We start from the raw sequence: 20,452 nt of genomic DNA on the forward strand, positions 1-20,452 counted from the left end.
TCAAGTCTTAAAATAATTGCTTAAAAGCGGCAGGCGTTCACGTTCACATATTGTGATGTAGTTATCATATTGCTTAAAATAAATCAATATTTCACTAGCTAGCCGGAATTATTCAAGGTTCTGAAAGAACCAGGTTAAGACCAAGGTTCTCAAAGAACCAGGTTAAGACAACTCTGAGTTGATCACGAAGGCGGTGTAATTTGACACACAAATTGAGTTCAGCGGCTACGAAGTTTATATGAAAAAGGCAACGTAACAAAAGTAAAATTCCGAATTTTCCTAAAAAAACATTTTCTTCAAGTTGATCTGTATTCAGTGCGCTTATCGAATTTCTTTCTGGAAGCAGGCTTACCCAAAACCTCGATGATTCACAGATACTTCATCCATCAGACTTCAAAATTATTCAATGCTGAGCAAGACAAATTTAATCCTTGTGGATTGGAGCTGTCTTATTTCTTCGTATGATGAAGTTAAATTACGACCATTTTGATAAAACAGCAGAAACTATGATTTTTAAGAATCACTTTGCGAAATCTTCGACCAATTGAAATCCAATATGCCTCCGAATACAATAAATTTAAGTTTTTCCAGCTTCGTCGTAGGTCGACTTTAATGCTAAAACGTGGCTAGAGATCACACTTATCGCAGTCGGATCCTATTGCATGAGGCGTCAATCGAAAGGTTAGCGTTCAGGAAACAGTATCAGACAAGTTTTGATACGGATGAGCTAGAGTGACTAAATTTTCATGGGGGTGTCATTCTTCCAAGTTATCAAAGAGACGACTAGGCATTTTTTATTGACAACAACTATAAGAATATTAATGAGTCCTGCTGGGTAGTGTTGTCTAACCTGACGAATATAATGATAAAATTATTGAAGTAATAGATTTTGCATCAAACACAAATGAAGTAACAAATTTCATGATTTTGTTACAATACACTCGTCGTGTCTAAAAGGAACATGTTTTATGAAAGCCGATTTTTGTTTATTTTATCCAGGGCCGGATTGCAAACCATTTTCCAATTTTCTTCCCAAAAAAATAAAAATTCTTTGTCTCAGCATTTGTCTGTTCAACAAAATTTTATTTCTTTTCCACTAAATTCAACGCATCTTGTAACCGAAAACAGTCTGTGGCAATTTTCCATTTATCGCCCTGTGCCGTTATCATAAATGATTGCTGAAATGGTTTCGGTGCATTGTCCTGGAACTTAACGCTGCCAGAAACTTGGATTATAAATGTCGGGGCGTATGTGGTAGATTCGTCGATTATCGGCTGGGTGTCCAACGTTATTACATTGTGAATGGATGTCGGTAAGTCAAGAAAATATTTTTGTATATTTTCTTTGCCGGACGACTCATTACCATTCCAAACCAGTAAACCATTGTCCAAGTATAATCGGGACATTTGCTAAAAGAAACCGAAATCGGAAATTTATTTTGCTCAAGTCGAATTGAATAAACACCTCGGTCACTTACATGTCTCTTCTTATCAACACTGTCGTAATACACTTTGGTGAACTCATCGGCGGTTTGGTACGATTGATCAATTTTTGATTTAACGTCCTGTAAGTAGATAATTTCGGACATCATTGAAATGAATCGCTCAATTAGCCCTGTTAAAATTCTTACCGGATCCATTTTTAAAGATTTTAATTGTGGTAGAAACTAATAAAAAAAAACTTTTTTGTAATTATTTGTTTTGGCTGCTGTAAACACCGCGTCGAAATGTTACGGTACTGTCACTTTTTGACTTTTTGACAAATTGTGAAAAACGCGCCATCTGGTGATGTTTCACTTCCTTCCGCCAACATTAATGTACAAAGTGAAAAATAGAGGTCCAACTCAATGCCCTTTTAAAATGAGTGGTACACAGAGTTCGTGAAAAATATTTTACTTTTATTGCGATGCTTGTTGTTGAAGAATGATGAAGCAGTATTTAGGCGACTGTAGGTAGACGTTTGGAAATAGTATATTTTGGCGAACGAGTGGTTTCCAGTACGAGTCGGAGGCGAGTTCACTAAAAAAGCCTCTTAGCATAAGTTAGGAACAACGTTTTGTTAGAGTGTCAGAAATGAGTGACGAAATCGCGATATTTCGACAACAGATATACAAAACGTACAATTTTCAACCAACTCTGTTTATATCAAAAATTCTGGAGCAACATCAATCACATGGTTCAAATGATGTCTGCTTAACTGTCTTGTAAAGGGAACGGTGGCAACTAAAGATTGATAGGTTAGCTTTCTTCCGTCATTGTGCCCCCACTGTCTCTTGAGACCGAAGCATTTCTTCTGTTGACCTATCAAGTAATACCATCTTCGAGTTAGGAACATGGCTTACTCTCAGTATTTCCGTTGATTTAAGCTAGAATTCAATTTGAGTTTAGGCATTTCAACTCTTTCTTTATTTGACTTTATTTCGGTCGACAATAATAAAATGAGGAAAGGAGGGAGGTTGTCGTTTGAATTATTTGTTTGAATAAAGTACAGAAAGGAGCACGAACGACGACGATGATTATTTTTATTTCAAGCTTAATAGATCTTAAGAAAATCTCTCGTAATAAGTTTTTACATGTTATGCGTTGTTGAAAATTTTTCTATTGTAAAATAACAACGTTAGAAACATCCTGCGGTTACAACCCAGTCACAGGTTCACAAAGTCACAACCTCTGCGGATGAAGATTTTTAAAAACGGAAAAAGTGTCTCGGAACCAAGACATTTTTTAAGATATTAGCTGAATCATCTGCCATGCGTAAAAATTTAATTGTTAAGCTTTTTAAGGTCAGACGCAGAATGCGTTACCATTAGCGTCATCCCTTTTTTGTAACTATAAAGACGCAAGGACTTGCGTTATCTACACCCTTAAAGGGTTCTTTCGACTGAGAAGGCCAAATAAAAGCATATAAACCCAGACATGGCATAGTTACATTAAGGCTTTATGAGTCAATTCGCAAAAACTTTGAACAGTCGGGATTCAAGCAGACGGCGATCCAAACGAGCTATAGCTCAAACGAATCGTCACTACATTCTGAGAATTTCGAGGAACAGCCCATAGAAAAATTTTCTTCACGCCCTATCCATTAGTACAGTTCAGGCAAAAAAAAAGTTTCGAGTTATCTCGACGCACATAGTTTAATTTATTCATATGATCATTTCGAACCATTTCTTTAGAAGAAACTATAAAAAAAATATTCACTCTCCGAGCTGCGCGAAGTAGTTTCATTTTCTTATAATTCGCTAAAACTGTACGATGTTAGTAAATAAGTAAATAAGTAAATTGAGCTCAGAATTGTTTTTCTTTTTTTTTTACTTACCTATAATGAATCTTACCAACCAAGGCAGCTCTCGCTTGTAAATTTCATTATTTTAGAAGTGTATGAAATGGTAGTGTAATGAAATTTACAAGCGGACACTGTACGATTTTTGGCCTCCTAATTTTGTAAACAATTGGTGTGATATTGGATATTGCTAGAGAGCTGCATTATTTCTCACCAAAATACATGAATTGTAAAGATTGGCATTTCTAGATACAGTGCATCTAGGTAGTATATCCGCTAGGCCTGTTCAAATTTGAATAATTATTTTAGATTCTATCGGCATGCTATCAGAGAGTTAAAATTGTTCAAAAAAAGAGACCCGTATTTTTTTATAGAATTTTTTGAAGCGTTTTTGTTCTGGGGAGGTTCGTTCGAAGGAAAATTCTGAGTTTGGCTAGTTTTTAGACAGTTTTCGGCACTAAACTCAACCAAAACCTCAAACATAAACGCGCTAACTCAATTGTTGTCAAAGGAAATGCAAATTTAGAGTCTCGTTTTGAATATGAACGAATTTAGTCAAATGGTTGGAGAGGACGAGCCTGAGAAGCGCTTGCAAACGATGCCAACGTGAAAGGGTAATCTAGTTTTTGAGGGTTAAGCACATCATTAACACCAGTGATTTAAGCGTCAAAAGATGCGTCTTTAAACACACTTTCAGGGGAAAAAAAGTTTTTGAAAATCGGTCTCGCGGTTCGGTTATGTTAGTCAAAAGAGTGAGTCACATTTGGCGAGCTCGCATGCACACCGATGGTTAATTTTCATCAACTAACTCATGTAGATTCGGTGCCTATATGTACACACTTAGTTTTCCCGTGTTGAATGGTGGGTAAGTGACCGAAAAGTGTTCTTTTTGAGCGTGCTCAGGACCGGTTCCACGATTTTACTAAAATCGATTAAAATCGACTAAAATCGATTAAAATCGACTAAAATCGATTACTAGTTTCTCAACAAACTCTATGTAGATGAGTTAGTCAGCTAAGGTTTGGATGAATTACAGCATGAAGAAGCTCTGAAAAAGGAGAGCGAAATATTGCAAACAAAATTGTTTTTCTCTCGTCGTTTATGCCGCGATAGTCCACATTAACAAACCAATATTTTGATGTCTGATTTGAGTGGCATCATCAAAAAAGATTATTCAGAATGTTGGTTTGTTTATATGGACTATCGCCGCATAAACAACTAGAGAAAATCAATTTTGTTTCCAATATTTCAGAGCATCTTCATGCTGTAATTAATCCAAAGCTTAGCTGACTAACTCATCTACAGGTTGTTGAGAAACTAGTAATCGGTTTTAGTAAAATCGTGGAACCGGTCCTGAGCACGCTCGAAAAGAACACTTTTCGGTCACTTACCCAGCATTCAACACGGGAAAAATAAGTGTGTACATATAAGCTACGAATCACATAAGTTAGTCGATGAAAAATATCCATCGCTGTGCAAGCGAGCCCGCCAAATGAGTCCCACTCTTTTGACTAGCACAACCGAACCACGAGACCGATTTTCAAAAACTTCCCCTGAAAGTGTGTTAGAAGACGCATCTTTTGACGGCCAAGTCACTGGTGTTAATGATGTGCTTAACCCTCAAAAACTAGATTACCCTTTCACGTTGGCATCGATTGCAAGCGCTTCTCAGGCTCGTTCTCTCCAACCACTTGACTAAATTCGCTCATATTCAAAACGAGACTCTAAATTTGCATTTCCTTTGACAACAATTGAGTTAGCGCGTTTATGTTTGAGGTTTTGGTTGAGTTTAGTGCCGAAAACTGTCTAAAAACTAGCCAAACTCAGAATTTTCCTTCGAACGAACCTCCCCAGAACAAAAACGCTTCAAAAAATTATATAAAAAAATACGGGTCTCTTTTTTTGAACAATTTTAACTCTCTGATATCATGCCGATAGAATCTAAAATAATTTTTCAAATTTGAACAGGCCTAATATCCACACATGGAACAAATCAGAAAAACTTTATTGTTAATTAGGGATAAGTATAGAGTTAAGTTTAAATGAAAAGACTTAAAGGTACATTGTTCCAGTGTAGTTTCAAGATATTGCAGATATCGTATATGTTTCGTATGTTTTTAATAATATTAAGTAACATATATATGTGGGGGCCTTCACTAAAATACGAGGGGATTACGATATTTATTGTTTTTTATTAATGCATATCTCTCATATTTGCATGCGTTCGATGAAATCTTATCAATATAATCCAATTCATAGATTAAAGCCGTGAAATTGCCACATTGCACTGTCGTTTCAACAAATACGCATCGTCAATTCAACAATTCACAAAACTGTTGAAAGTAACTCAAGTAAACTTTTTATTGTAATTTTAGTGAAGCCGCGAAGATGGTAATTAGAAGACTGTTTAAACTATTACTCAGTCCGGATGGATGGGTACTTGCGGTTCCTATCATAGTCATAGCTTTTATTATCATATTTTGGAATTATCTTGAACGAAGAAAGCGGAGCTCATGTAAGTGGAAATAGCGTGTCTCAAACAACGATTTAACTTTTATAATTTTTTGATTATTTTTTTTTAAATTTAAGCCCAGGAAAGATGCTCATATTCTGCTACAAATCATTTTATACCCAACGATAGTGGAGTGACGGTTGCAATTTATACAATCCAGAAACTCAGGGTTCCCTTGTTGGACCCAAAGTGATCCATTATCTACGTATTTTGTATTGATAATTCGTTGAAGATGGTGACATCGATGTTGAAGTTTGATTGTTCATATTTATAAATTAAAATGTCTATTCACGGTGCTCCTTCACCAACATAAAGTTTGTTTTTTTAATGAGTACCCAAAAAATGAGTTTAGATGTGGATGTAATGACCTCCAACGAGTTCAGCACAGGTTTCCTTATTCATGGATTGACTTTGGAAATTTCGTAATTTTGTGGCACAAATGGTAGTCGAGGTTTCTTCGGGCGAAGATCTCAATACTTACGCATGACATAACATCCCTCATACTTATGTTGATATAACATCCCTCAATAGTGCATGTTGCATTATGAAGTCAACGGAATGCTTACTGTTGAAACTGAATGTTTCTGTATGTGGCCTTTGTCAGGGTCTCTCTCCGTCGGAGAGGCGACATAACTACACGGTCAATATCGTCAGGAACGATATTATCGTTTTCTAGACGATAGTATCCAAAAAAACGATATGATCGTCCCAAAAATTTTCATTCAGGACGATAATATCGTCTAAAATTATAAATTCTAAAATATTTTCAGGACGATATTATCGTTTTCTGGACAATATTATCGTTTAAAAAAACGATAATATCGTTTTTTTGGACGATACTATCGTTTTTTTGACGATAATATTGTCCTGGATGAAAATATCCGCTGGACGATATTATCGTTATTTTCTATTTCTGAACAATTTTATCGTTATTGTGGACGATATTATCGTCCTGGGCGATAATTTTTGGGACGATAATATCGTTTTTAATTAATTTTTTTTTTAATTTGAGACGATAATATCGTCCAGGATGATAATATCGTTTTTAATTTATTTAAAATAAAAATCCTAGACGATAATATCGTCCTGGGCGATATTATCGTTCTGGATGGTTTTTGAGACGAAACACAAAATTGAACAAAAATGTGTGGGGAAAATGTGGAATATCTTAGCTCAACTCAAGAATTTTCTTGAGATTGAGTTGAGTTGAGAATTCAATCTCAACTCAACTTGTGATTGTGGTAATTTTGAGTATACCAACCATAGGGAAGTAATCCTTTTACGAAATTTGATTGTACATAAAAGCGTTTTAACACGCCGAGCGATCCGGCCCATTGCCCCAGAACGGAGCGGAGGGCTGCAATGCGAGCCGGGCGCCGGAACAGTGTCGGTAACTTAGGAGGTAATTTTTTTTATCGCATCGTTTCATAGTTAGTCTGTGAAGTTTTTTTATATAAAATTTAAATTTACAGAACCAAATTATAGATGGCAAATATATATTAAAAATTGGTGCATTGGTACACAGACTAATTATGAGACGATGCGAGAAAAAAAAATTAACTCCTAAGTTCCGACACCGTTCCGGCGCCCGGCTCGCATTGCGGCCCTCCGCTTCGCTCCGGGGCAATGGGCCGGATCGCTCGGCGTGTTAAAACGCTTTTTATGTACAATCTAAGTTGGTATTCATTTCGTAAAAAGATGAATTATTTAGGGACGAACTAAACGCCTTTACGTTTCATTTCGTAAAAGTGTGAATTTCCTAGGAAGGAACGAACAAAACGTCTTTACGTTACATTTTGTAAAAGGATGAATTCCCTGGGATCAAAGAGTTCGACTCGTGCGACTGTAACATGTAACACTGCAGTTTTTAAATACTGATGTGTATGGACCTGGACCAATGTATGTAGTGAGCACAACCGATTTTACGATTATTTACTTTCCATCAATAAATACTTTGTAAACTCTTCCTTTCACTTAATGTATCGAAACTATGCTTTCCCTTAAGGTTCTGCTAATTTTGAGGTAATCTTGAGATCTTAATCTCAATTCAACTTGAGATTGTGGTAATCTTGAGTTGAGATTAAGATCTCAAGAAAATCTTGAGTTGAGTTGAGATTTCAACTCAACTTAATCTCAAGATTGTCTTGAGTTCAGCTAAGATATTCCACATTGAGGAAAGACGTTGACTTGATAAATAGCTGCAATAAAAAATATGATTTTTAATGGAGGAAGTTACCGACTTTGTGTGAGTAAATTGCCCTTCTTTTATTTTTTGGTAGGTGATTTCCTCTGACAATCGTTTTTCGATATTTTGGAAGAGAATTCGGTTCTTGCTGCACCTCTGAGTAAAATTGAGTACTGGACAATATTACCAGGACGATATTATCGTTTTCTGGACAATATTATCGTTTCAAAAAACGATAATATCGTTTTTCAACGATACTATCGTTTTTTGGACGATACTATCGTTTTTTTAGATGATACCATCGTTTTTTTAGATGATACTATCGTCCAGAAAACGATACTATCGTCCAAAAAACGATAATATCGTTCCTGACGATATTGACGGTGTGGAAATGTCCCGCCACCCTCTCCGTCCTATGCAGTAATTTGGAGCAGAAAATAGAGCCGGTTTTTAGGAGACGATTTATCATTTCCGGTATAACTCGTTTCACACTGGTACCAATTATTTCGAGACTGATCACTTCCTACCCATATAGAGTGTCTCTAGGCACATGTATTCAAATATACAAAGTTTGTCGTAGACTCAAGCGCGAACTGACCTTTTGGGATTTCGAAGGGACTCTTTCAAGCCAGGCCGACCTTGCGTTGACTAATAATTTATCTCAGTGTTTACCGGACAAAACCATTTTATTTAACAATATCTCCCATATTTCAGCAACATTTCTTACTATTAGAACTGTACACACATTTGCAGGTGAAGTTCTCACAGTTTCCATCAACTGGTCGTTTACATTTGTATTGGCCGCTTGTTGGACATATATTATTTCGGCAGTGGTTTGCACAATTCTGTGAGAATGGGTTGCAAGCTCCGTAGCAGTCAGCAATCAACACAGTCAATAACAGCATTGCAACAATCACTTTTATACTAGCCATGATGCTTGATATTTTGCGATTGGATTTGAGCAAAAGTTTTGAATTTTAACTTTAGAGTTTATTTGAGTCTCGCTTTCGGTCGAACGTTTGTGAATGGTGAGAATGACACAAAAACTTTTGCTTATAAACGATACGAAAATGCGTCGATACGTAATTGTTATCACAAAGAAATCGCTTATCAACGAATAGAATACCGTATTGATGGCTGCGTTTTTGTTTACATCAACAACACCTGAATGAATAACATTTTCACCTGTTATTTGCAATGTGTAAACAATATGTTTTTCCCCGGCTTAAAAAAGTGGAACAAGCAGAGCTTGATTAGCGATCTGAATTACTTGGAAATGTGTTACTAATTAAAATTAAGGAAAACAGAACAGTCTTTGTTGGTCGTAAAATTCATAGGAAATTCTCCTTTAATAATATTGAATCGATGTAAATATTTTCAAATCGTAAAAAAAGCTGAATGATAAGAAAGACAAAATTGTTCGGTGTGGAAATAATATATGTGAGTCACTCAGAGACTGCAATAGTTTTAAGCTCTTTCTAAGGAAATCCCAACTTTATAGAACCAATGATCTAAAAGATACAAAATCGTTTTTATGGGTTTTCCACGGAAAGTACCTTATATTTTCTAAACGTTTTTTTTTCAAGAAACTCTTTTGCTTCGAATTCGTCATGAAATTATGGATTTAATAACGGTTAATTTGACCCATAGGCAAACCTTCAGTCCGAGAAAAAGTGCGACGAAGTCCAATATGAAAAATTCTATTCGTACCACGGACTAAAAGTCTTTTTTAGCGTATTCGATTCCAGACCTCGCTTTCGGCTCTGTCTGGAAACTTCTCACACTCTAAAAAAGACTTTTAGTCCTAGGTACGAAATGTACTATTTTATCTATTATCTATTATCTAATGTACTATTGCCGAAGGCAATTTCTGGAATAGAATGCGCTAAGAAAGACTTTTAGTCCGTGTTACGAATATAGTATATTTCATATTGGACGGAGATATGGTCCTAGGTATGAAATATATTTTTTTATGCTACACAAACACACGGAATTTAGAAATAAACTTTGATCTCGATATATTATGGCCAGGCCAAGATCATCGGAAATGGTATCCGCACTATAGATGTTTGAAAAATCCCTTACACGTACAATAATGCTCTATACTACTAATCAAGAGTTGATCAAGGCTGTATACTTTGGGGAGGTCACGCAGATACAGATACGCGGGTTACACACCACAGTTGATGATAAAATGGCCGATTTCATACAAAAATTCACCTACTCTGATGATTCTCGTCGTCTTGATGATGTGGTGAAATTTTTAGCCCCGTACGAAGTACGAAGGGGCTTATAGGATTACGATGCCGTGTGTAATTGATGGAATTCGAAGCAGACGGTGAGGGCAAAGTGTTTGCCTATGTTCATAGATGACGAATCCGCAATAAAAATTTGGGCCGTCTGTCCGTCTGTCCGTCTGTCCGTTACGTCGATATCTTGAGTAAATCAAATCCGATTTCAAAAAAAAAAAAATTTCCCTGAAAGATAGTCAAAATAGTGAGGCTAAGTTCGAAGATGGGCATATTCGGGTCGGCCCTTCGTGAGTTAGGGCCACCTAAGTGATTTAAGGTCTTTTGGTGATATTTATGGCAAAATAAACGATGGATGATAAATGTAAATGACACGGCAAATGATAGGTATTGTCAATACCAATCCAGGAAAAAAAAGTTTTTTAAAATTGGGTGAGTGGACCGTGAGTTAGGGCCTTAGAAGTGAAAAGCTACTAGGGCCCTATGTGTATTTTACATAGAACTCGAGTAAATTTCATTCGTTTTTCGTAATTTTTGTGTCATTTGGAAGGTAATCGAAAGCCGAATAGAATGTTGTTGAAAAAAAAAAAAAAAAATTGGGTCCTCGGACTAAGGCCGCTACTAGGGCCCTATGCGTATTTTACATACAACTTGAGTAAATTTCATCCGTTTTTCGTAATTTTTGTTTCATTTGAAAGATAATCGAACACCGAATAGAATGTTGTTGAAAAAAAAATTAAATTTGGGTCCTTGGACTAAGGCCGCTACTAGGGCCCTATGTGTATTTTACATATAACTCGAGCAAATTTCATCCGTTTTTCGTAATTTTTGTTTCATTTGGAAGGTAATCAAAGGCCGAATAGAATGTTGTTGAAAAAAAATAAATTTGGGTCCTCGGACTAAGGCCGCTACTAGGGCCCTATGCGTATTTTACATACAACTCGAGTAAATTTCATCCGTTTTTCGTAATTTTTGCTTCATTTGAAAGATAAACGAACACCGAATAGAATGTTGTTGAAAAAAAAATTAAATTTGGGTCCTTGGACTAAGGCCGCTACTAGGGCCCTATGTGTATTTTACATATAACTCGAGCAAATTTCATCCGATTTTCGTAATTTTTGTTTCATTTGGAAGGTAATCAAAGGCCGAATAGAATGTTGTTGAAAAAAAATAAATTTGGGTCCTCGGACTAAGGCCGCTACTAGGGCCCTATGCGTATTTTACATACAACTCGAGTAAATTTCATCCGTTTTTCGTAATTTTTGCTTCATTTGAAAGATAAACGAACACCGAATAGAATGTTGTTGAAAAAAAAATTAAATTTGGGTCCTCGGACTAAGGCCGCTACTAGGGCCCTATGTGTATTTTACATATAACTCGAGCAAATTTCATCCGTTTTCCGTATTTTTTGTTTCATTTGGAAGGTAATCAAAGGCCGAATAGAATGTAGTTGAAAAAAAAAAAATTTGGATCCTCGGACTGAGGCCGATACTAGGCCCTATGTGTATTTATACTCAATAAATTAAAATTTTAGGGCTATTTGAAATTTTTGTTTTATTTGAGAGGAACGTTGTACGGGGCTTCGTAATTGCGCTATGCGCAATTTCTAAGATGTACACATTACATAATAATTTTACTTTAACTACTTTAACCGGCGCATAGGCTTACGGTCAAAGTAGGGTGACAGACGCACTAGGGTCACGTACGCAATAGATATACGGGTTTGTACGGGGCTCAGTCGCAGCAAACGCTCCGACTGTTCTGATGGCTCGTTTACATGTAAAATCATCAGAAGTGTTCCCGCGTATCTAATAAAATGGCGGTCTGCGTGACCTCCCCAAAGTATACAGCCTTGGAGTTGATCGGGCCAAAGTATATAAACACTGAAGGTACCGCTCAGTGTTTATATACATTGGTCCCTTAAAACTTGAAATAAAAAAAGTCGGAAAAATTATATTATCGGTGCGGGAATCGTGAATATTGTGTGAAAAACTTAATTTGTGCATCCCACAACTGAAATACGACCTATTTTGCCATGATTTTTCATTAAGAAATGTCAGTTTTTCCCGAACTATATATCGTGCGGGAAAAAACTTCATTTCTTTACGATTTATAGTACGGGAAAAGAATTACATAAATTTTTCTATGACTATACGATTGATTAAATTTAATATCTTAGACTAATCATACCTAGACAGGAATTACGTACGGCGAAAAGTGGCCCCTACATCAGTTTGTATAATATTCATATTTCGTATGACTTTACACCAACACATGTAGGCGTTGACTATTTTGATAGATGTCAATTTTCCATGTTGTTGTTTTTCGCGTCGCGACGTTGTGATTTTTAATTTTGTTTAAACAATTTAAATATTCAATTCAATTCAATCATTCAAATTAAAATACGGTGCATTGTACCATGTGGAAATATGTTTTATTAAGGACTGCCGAAGTAGGAGCGTAAGAGGCAACAAACGTTCATTTTTCCGGTATAATTTTGTGCGCAGAGACCGTTTTTCCGAAATATTCAACAAATTTATAAATTATGGACCTTAATTAGCGTATTAACAGCCTTACCAATGTTCAGTTCATAGTCGGTTAATCGGTTAATAATCTATAGAAATTTTTGATCAATTTCGATGTAATTCAATGTCCGACTAATATAATCATTTTAGTAGGCATATTCAAATTCTACGCGCTAATTTTGGTGGGCAAATTAGTAGGAAAAAACTCACACTATCAAATAATTCGTATGTGATGTAGGGGCCACTTTTTTTACGTAATTTTGTTCGTAATTTCCTCTCTAGGTGTAATTACTCTAATATAAGTTTAATATGGTGAATGTGAAGTGTGTATGTTTTCAAGTAAATTGATGTGTTTTGTCTATTTCAGTTGTCCGATGCACAAAACGTTGTTCGTACCTCGACAGGAAATGGATTTTTTCAGCACACGTCCTAATTTTCCTTACTCGATTCGCTCGTTAGGAAAACTTAGGACTGGTGCTGAAAAAATCGTCATTTCCTGGCTTGGTACGAAAAATACTATTGTGCATTTTGCTTTAGTTAGTTATTCATAAAAAAAATTCACAACTTTTTAAATTAATGAAATGTTTCACCTCTTCTGGACGAAAAAGATCTTTGCCGATTTCTTTTTCCTACATCACGATAACAATCATCATAGACCCGTTTCCATCAATGAAAGTATACTCCTTAGGTATGGTCTAACGTCAAAATTTGTATGGAGCGGAGGGAATAGCGTTTTAATATAAACAAACTCACCCTTTCAGTGAAAATCATTGAAAGTTGAGTTTTTTTAATATGAAATCGCTATTTTCTCCGAGTTGTGTGGATAGACCATTGGTTTCCATATCGTTAATAGGCGAACGTTTTTGAGTCAATCTCACCATCCACAAACTTTCGACTGATTTTTTTTCTTTTAATCTGTGCGAATAGTTCGACTACACACAACGCGAAAGTGACAGATACGAAATTTTTCTTTTGTTCTTTGACATTAGGACAAAAGAAAAAATTCGCATCTGTCACTTTCTTATCGCTGGGCGAAGGCACAGTTAGATTTATACGAATGTGGTACGCGATTATCTAGGTGAGTTACACTCTATGCTCTAAGTAAATAACCGATCCGAAAAATGTCAGCTATTCTGAACTAAATCACATAGAAACTGACTTGAAATGTTCATAGGAAATGATGTGAATACTCTACTCATTCCGTCCGAAATTATGTAGATCAAGTTCATAGTAACTTTTGGGTGCCTAGATCTGACATTTGACCTAACATGTTGCCGGGAAAGCAAAATTTCAGATTGTGGTTTGTAGTTTTCTAACAACTCAAACGCCACTCAAAGGCTCGATGTTCAATTTTGAATTATCATAGGTGTGTATCAAGTCATCACATTTGTTCCAATATTTTTAATGCATCTCATTTGCATACGAATCAGCCATTTTTCCCATTACTTTTCTAATTCTTACGAAGCAGAGGTTAGTATACAACCGACGTGTTTTGAAATGTTCGCGCCAAAATTGGTTTACTAACGAAAATCACTTTCATAAAAAATCCCCCAATCGGTGACATTCAGAACTAATTCAATTTCAGTTCAATGCTCGACTGTCACTGTTTCGACGTCTTCGATCTATTTCCGTTCTTTCTATTTGGACAGCCATACTGTAACAATGCAGCAAAAAGGGGCTGGTGAAAATATTGTTAAAGTAATGCGAGTAATTCCGTTTTTTGTCGTGATCTAACTGAACATTTCGATTCGTTTCAGAAAAAGGAGCCAATCAATGCGGTTCAAGTCTTCGGGCGCAAGGTGAGATTGAGTTAAAATGCACATTTCATTGTGGTGTTTGATGGTTACACGTGGATTATGCTGAAATTGCTATTGTTTTGTGCGGCATTCGCGTGATTTTGCGTTTAAATTATCATTAGTCGAGTCGTTGGTGATGTGCGAAGTGTATCCACGTTCACTGAATGGAGTTTTTATGTTAAAATGTTGAATCAATGAGGAAGTGATAAAGTGAGGTTATGTTTTTTGTCGACCGTAAGCGGGACTCTTCTGAGTTACTGAGCCGTGAATGTGAACTATCGCGATGTCGAACCAACTGTAGTGCGACATTCAATCGAACATTATTGTCTTTGTGAAGAATTCGCAACTATTGAGGTCATTATGACCACCGGTACTCAACGAGTAACTCTACGTCAATCAGCCGACTAGTGATAATAAGCAAAACTTCACCAACTTATCAACTTACAATCAATTCGACATTTCATTCAACGTTTTCGTTCAATCCTTTTCAGAAAACTGCTACAGCCGTAGCATACTGCAAACGAGGATGCGGTCTCATTCGGGTCAATGGTAGACCATTGGACCAAATCGAGCCGAAAGTGCTTCAATACAAATTGCAGGAACCAATTCTGCTGTTGGGAAAGGTAAGGAATCGGATTTTGATTTTCCAATCGTTTGTTTGTTACTGCCCTCCCTTATACGTGATGATACTAAACTTATCCCGAAATTGATGTTTACAATGAAATGAATTTCTACTTTTAACTGACGACATTCACAGCCATTCATTTCATTGACCGTGCCAGCCCAACATCCAACTAACTTTCGATCCAATTTTCTTCTTGCAGGAGAAATTCAAGGGAGTTGATATCCGCGTCCGTGTTAGCGGTGGTGGTCATGTTGCACAAATCTATGCTGTTCGACAGGCTATTTCAAAAGCTTTGGTATCATTCTATCAAAAATGTAAGTAACCGCCGGTTCGGTGTGTGCCAATCTAATTGAAAGAAATTTAGAAACTGGGCGTGTCCTTTCTACCAGATTGTCTTTTATCTAATGTGAATTGATTTAGCCATGATTAATAGAAAGGAGATCAAAATTCTGAGTTACGTTTTACCAACCGATTATGCAAATTCGATTGATAAGTCGGGTGACGTAATCTCTACAAGTTCATTGATCGAAAGTGCTGTTGTTTTGTTGGAACACTGCATCAGGTTCAACGGTCAATTAATGACCAATTGAAAGATTTGTCTTCAATTGATCATTGAGTGAAGTTGTAGCATATTAAGTCTTCGTACTGTGCTTAGCATTTCGACTAATTTTCCGTTTCTCTTTTCAGACGTTGATGAAGCATCGAAGAAAGAACTCAAAGACATCCTAATCCAATACGACAGAACATTATTGGTCGGAGATCCACGCCGATGCGAACCGAAGAAATTCGGTGGTCCAGGTGCCCGTGCTCGCTATCAAAAGTCTTATCGTTAAGCATTTTCAAACATTTTTACATTCGACAAATTCCATTCATTGTCCGCATTTTGATGCTTTAACGATAAATAAAAAAAGAAAAAAACAGAAAATCGATGTCGAGAGTGCTTTTGTTTATTGGGGAGCGGTTGACCACTGAAAAGAGCAGCAATGCCGGAATGCCCGGACGATCTTAGATGATAATTTGTAGCGTCATTTCCTGACTGAGAACATCGAGGTTAAATTCGGAATGATCGACGATGCTATTCAATCTAAGTTTAAAAACTGGAAAGTCATTAAATGTGGACGATGGACGAAGAATACGAACACAACGCAGCACCACCACATAGTCTCCACGCAGCAAAGAGCAATTCTCTTTATTGAACTGAGCAGAAAAAAATCGCGTCCCGTACCGTGAGATCTAATGTTGTAATTAGAACGAATGTTTTCAGAACTTAAGGTTGTAGCCCAATTCAAAGGAAATTCAAAGGTAAGAAATACAGGACATTTTCATGCAGCTACCTCGAACAAGTTTTTTAAAGAACCAAACTAATGCTCAGACGTTAAGCACCTTGTAATATTAGTAATTTATTTGCTGCGACGGACTTCAAAAACATTTTTCGTTTCTAACTGTGAGGAAATTATAAAAATTTAGGTACAGTCAGAGGCAATGAAATTTCATGTGTGTAGCAACATTGTCCTGAAATTTCGACGACATGAGTATCGGCGACTTCCTGAAGAAACGGCGAGTAGTCGCCGTTTCTTCAAGAAGTCGCTGTTTCTTCAGGAAGTCACCGTTTCTTCAGGAACTCGCCGTTTCTTCTCGTCGTTTCTTCAGAAAGTCACAGTTTCTTCAGGATGTCGCCGTTTTATGTAAAAAGCGGTGACTTTCTGTGAAAACGATGACTTCCTGAAGAAACAACGAGAAGAAACGGTGAATTCATAAGAAATAACAAGTTCCTGAAGAAACGGCGACGGAAGGTTCTAATCGTTTTTTCAGGAACTCACCATTTCTTCTCATCGTTTCTTCGGGAAGTCAACGTTTCTTCATAAAACCAAATTCTATCGTATACAGGAAGTGCAAATTCTATCGTCTCTGTACATGAAGTGCAAATTCTATCGTCTCTATACAGAAAGTCGATAATAAGCGATTTGGCGGTATCTTTTTGGCAGTAACTTTTTGGTTGTTAAATAGTCTTGCTGTAATAATCTTTCTGTATTAAATACCAACCATAAGGAAGTAATCCCTTTACGAATTTTCATTGTACATAAACAGCGTTTCAACACGCCGAGCGATCCGGCCCATTGCCCCGGAGCGAAGCGGAGGGCCGCAATGCGAGCCGGGCGCCGGAACGGTGTCGGTAACTTAGGAGTTAATTTTTTTTCTCTCGCATCGTGTCATAATTAGTCACATAAAAGTGTTTTAAGACGCCGAGCGATATGTTTCTGTGTTGTACTTGAGTTGTTTGATTTCTCCATATAAAAATGTATGTAAATTCAGAAAAAGGCAGTAAAGCACAAAACAGAAAATGTGTCGATTTTCAAAATTCAGAGCGTGTATATATAAAAAATGACACAGACTAATTATGACACGATGCTAGAGAAAAAAATTAACTCCTAAGTTACCGACACCGTTCCGGCGCCCGGCTCGCATTGTGGCCCTCCGCTTCGCTCCGGGGAAATGGGCCGGATCGCTCGGCGTGTTAAAACGCTTTTTATGTGCAATGAAAATTGGTTTTCATGTTGTAAAAAGATGAATTCTGTAGTGATGAACTAAACTCCTTTACGTTACATTTCGTAAAAGGATGAATTCCATAGGAACCAACAAAACGCCTTTACGGCGAGACGAAAATTAGAGTTGATTTGGGATCTCAATGTCAGCTGAATTAGTAATCTTGAGTTGAGATTGTCAACTGAAGAATTTCTTGAAATCGAAATTTCATCTCAAATCAAGAATAAGCCACTATACGTAGATTTTATTCATTTAAAATAAAATAGAAAGCTTTCTATTTTATTTGTTTTAGTTGCTTGCAATCAGAGATTGAACGGTGAGATGCGTTGCTTCTGAAAGTCGTTGTTTCTTCTCGTCGTTTCTTCAGGAAGTCGACGGTTTCAAAGAAACGGTGACTTTCTGAAAAAATGGTGACATGTAATGACGACTCTTCAGATTTTCTGGTGAAACGGTGAGAAGAAACGGTGACTTCCTAAAGAAACGGTGACATCCTATAGAAATGGTGACTTCCTGAAGAAACGACGAGAAGAAACGGCGACTATAGTGACCGGTTCTTCTCGTCGTTTCTTCAGGAAGTCACCATTTCTTCTCGTTGTTTTTTCTGTAAGTTACCGTTTCTTCAGGAAGTCACCGATACTCATGTCGTCGAAACTTCAGGACAATTGTAGCAACTGTATAAACAGTTTTGATTGTTTGTGTGGAGCTGAAGCAAATTCATGCTGCAATTTCACTGCCTCTGACAGTCTCTAACTTGAGATTGGGAAATTATCTTACTTTCAGGGTTTTTTTTTCTTTGTCATTCGTACTAAGGGGATAAAGACAGACAATTCATTCAATCGTTGATTGAATATCCTGTGTAGATCAAACGTTGCGTCCTTATACAGGACGTTTGGGATCACTAACAATACCCCCAGCTGAAATGCCTATAGATAAATTGTTAAAATACAACGAAAATTATAACAGAAAGCAGAACAAACAGAGCTTTTGCTCTTCCCTGCCCACTCATGGCTCACCGTAGTGTTTTTGGGACTAGGCCTAACATGCCCATTTTACTTCTATATACCCAAATCGGCAAATTATGATTCACTTCAGGTTATACTCTTCAATGAGTATATAGAAGAGAAACGGGCAAGGTAGGTTTAGTCCCAAACGCACCGAGATTGCATGTACCCTCCTAAGAGGATGGATCGTATATTATTACACTGCTGAATCATAATGAGCTGAATCTTGAGGCGCTGAGTCCTGAATCGTGAAAAAATCAATTGGATTGGGAAGAATACAGCTGACGCCGAAACGAATAATGGATTGGAATGGGTAACACGACATACTTTAGTCTTTCGAAAAAGACGGGTAACACTACACAGCTTGTTCTGTTTAAGAATTGGAAGCACGACATACCTTGTTCTAAGTGAAGGATGGGTAACACGACATACCTGGTTCTTTAAAAGAATGGGCTTTATGTTATGTATGCTCAGCCCGTTGCCAAATTGTAACGTAAAAAAAGCCGCTGGATTTGTTTCAGTTTCACTATGCATGTTCAATCGAAAGTTTTACTATCGCTGTGTAACGGACCAGTGGAAACGACTGAAGATGGTTAGACCACGCTAACATCTGACCGCCACTGTATCCGGAGGTCGAAACAGCATTTCGTCTCCACTTTCGCTTCACGCGATCCATGGGAAAGGGAAGAGTAATTGCTCTGTTTGTTTTTTTGTTTTGGTGTATTCGTTTGAACTTAATAATGATTTTTTCTGCGTATTAGATAACACCACCCCTGGAATTAGTATGTTTTCCAGGTAAAATAAAGTTTTGTACCTTCGGAATATTGAGTGGTGCTCAAGTTGAAAATTCTGTCAAAGTTTCTGGATTTCTAATCACATAGCACTGCTACTAGCGATGAAAAACATGAAATCAACTGGATCTCTCAAGCAGACAGTGTTACAACTGTATTCTTCACAACGTAAACGAGAAAATAAGCATTGCCCTCACTGTAACTTTGGAAGCGTTTGTTGTGAAAAACTTTGTGTTTATACCTCGGGAAAAAAATGGGAAATTTAATCACAAAAATTTGAAAGCTGTCTTAAGTTGATTGAAATATTGAAACTAATAACAGGACTCAGTCCACTTTTTCTAAAATCATGCACATCGTTAGCCAGTTTGTTCATTCCAGCAGCAGAACAGTCCAAAGCTCTACCCGAAAATTCAGATAAATTTCTGTTGGCTTCTGTTCAGACCTACACACGAGCGTAATTTGAAAAGTTTCCGGTCTCGGTACGAAGAGCTGTACCGATTTGGTCCGAGTCTTCGTAAAATGAAGTATTCATCAATGATTCATCATTTGATAGCTGAAGTTCAAAAAAAGTACTTTCTAAGAATTGAACAGATCGATGCTCTTCGTATCGAGGCCGAAAACTGTTCCGTTTACTCTAAAACTGAGGCTTGAAGCGCTAAAGTAAAACATCCAGCCACTTTAAATGTTGTTGTTATCTTTTATTTTAAACGTTTTAAAAATTGTGTTTTACAATTTAATTCTTTTTTGTATATTGAAATGGTTCCGTTAGATTCTAAAATTATTATTTTTACCTAAAAATTAAATTATTTTCTTCATTTCTTCTAATCATTTTCTTTCTTCTTTTTAAATGTAAAATTCTGATTAAATTTTTTTAATTTATTTTAACTTTACTTTTGTCCATTTAAAGGTTTTTCTTTTCTATATTTTCCTGGTTTTTTTATGTTG

The 20,452-nt window shown here is 36.7% G+C and overlaps 2 protein-coding genes and 1 long non-coding RNA gene across 3 annotated transcripts; 2 read left to right on the forward strand and 1 right to left on the reverse strand.

The window, feature by feature from the left end:
- Positions 1-1,044: 1,044 nt before the first annotated feature.
- Positions 1,045-1,771, reverse strand: LOC119085342 (NTF2-related export protein). Its single transcript, XM_037195725.1, has 3 exons — positions 1,631-1,771; positions 1,478-1,564; positions 1,045-1,409 (listed from the first exon to the last, which is right to left on the reverse strand). Exons 1-3 carry the CDS (start codon positions 1,637-1,639, stop codon positions 1,083-1,085), a joined length of 423 nt encoding a protein of 140 aa, XP_037051620.1. The 5' UTR covers positions 1,640-1,771; the 3' UTR covers positions 1,045-1,082.
- A 572-nt stretch (positions 1,772-2,343) lies between these two features.
- Positions 2,344-12,742, forward strand: LOC119085347. The gene is made up of 3 exons (XR_005089281.1): positions 2,344-2,354; positions 4,294-4,298; positions 12,405-12,742. It is a non-coding gene; the product is annotated as an uncharacterized LOC119085347 (long non-coding RNA).
- Positions 12,743-14,326: 1,584 nt separating this feature from the next.
- On the forward strand, positions 14,327-16,100 carry LOC119085339 (40S ribosomal protein S16). Its single transcript, XM_037195722.1, has 5 exons — positions 14,327-14,448; positions 14,508-14,549; positions 15,038-15,169; positions 15,371-15,485; positions 15,859-16,100. The coding sequence occupies exons 1-5, from the start codon at positions 14,413-14,415 to the stop codon at positions 16,002-16,004; spliced, it is 471 nt and encodes a 156-aa protein (XP_037051617.1). The 5' UTR covers positions 14,327-14,412; the 3' UTR covers positions 16,005-16,100.
- Positions 16,101-20,452: the final 4,352 nt, after the last annotated feature.

The sequence above is a fragment of the Bradysia coprophila genome, unplaced genomic scaffold (assembly GCF_014529535.1).
Source record: "Bradysia coprophila strain Holo2 unplaced genomic scaffold, BU_Bcop_v1 contig_94, whole genome shotgun sequence".
Classification (NCBI taxonomy): domain Eukaryota; kingdom Metazoa; phylum Arthropoda; class Insecta; order Diptera; family Sciaridae; genus Bradysia; species Bradysia coprophila.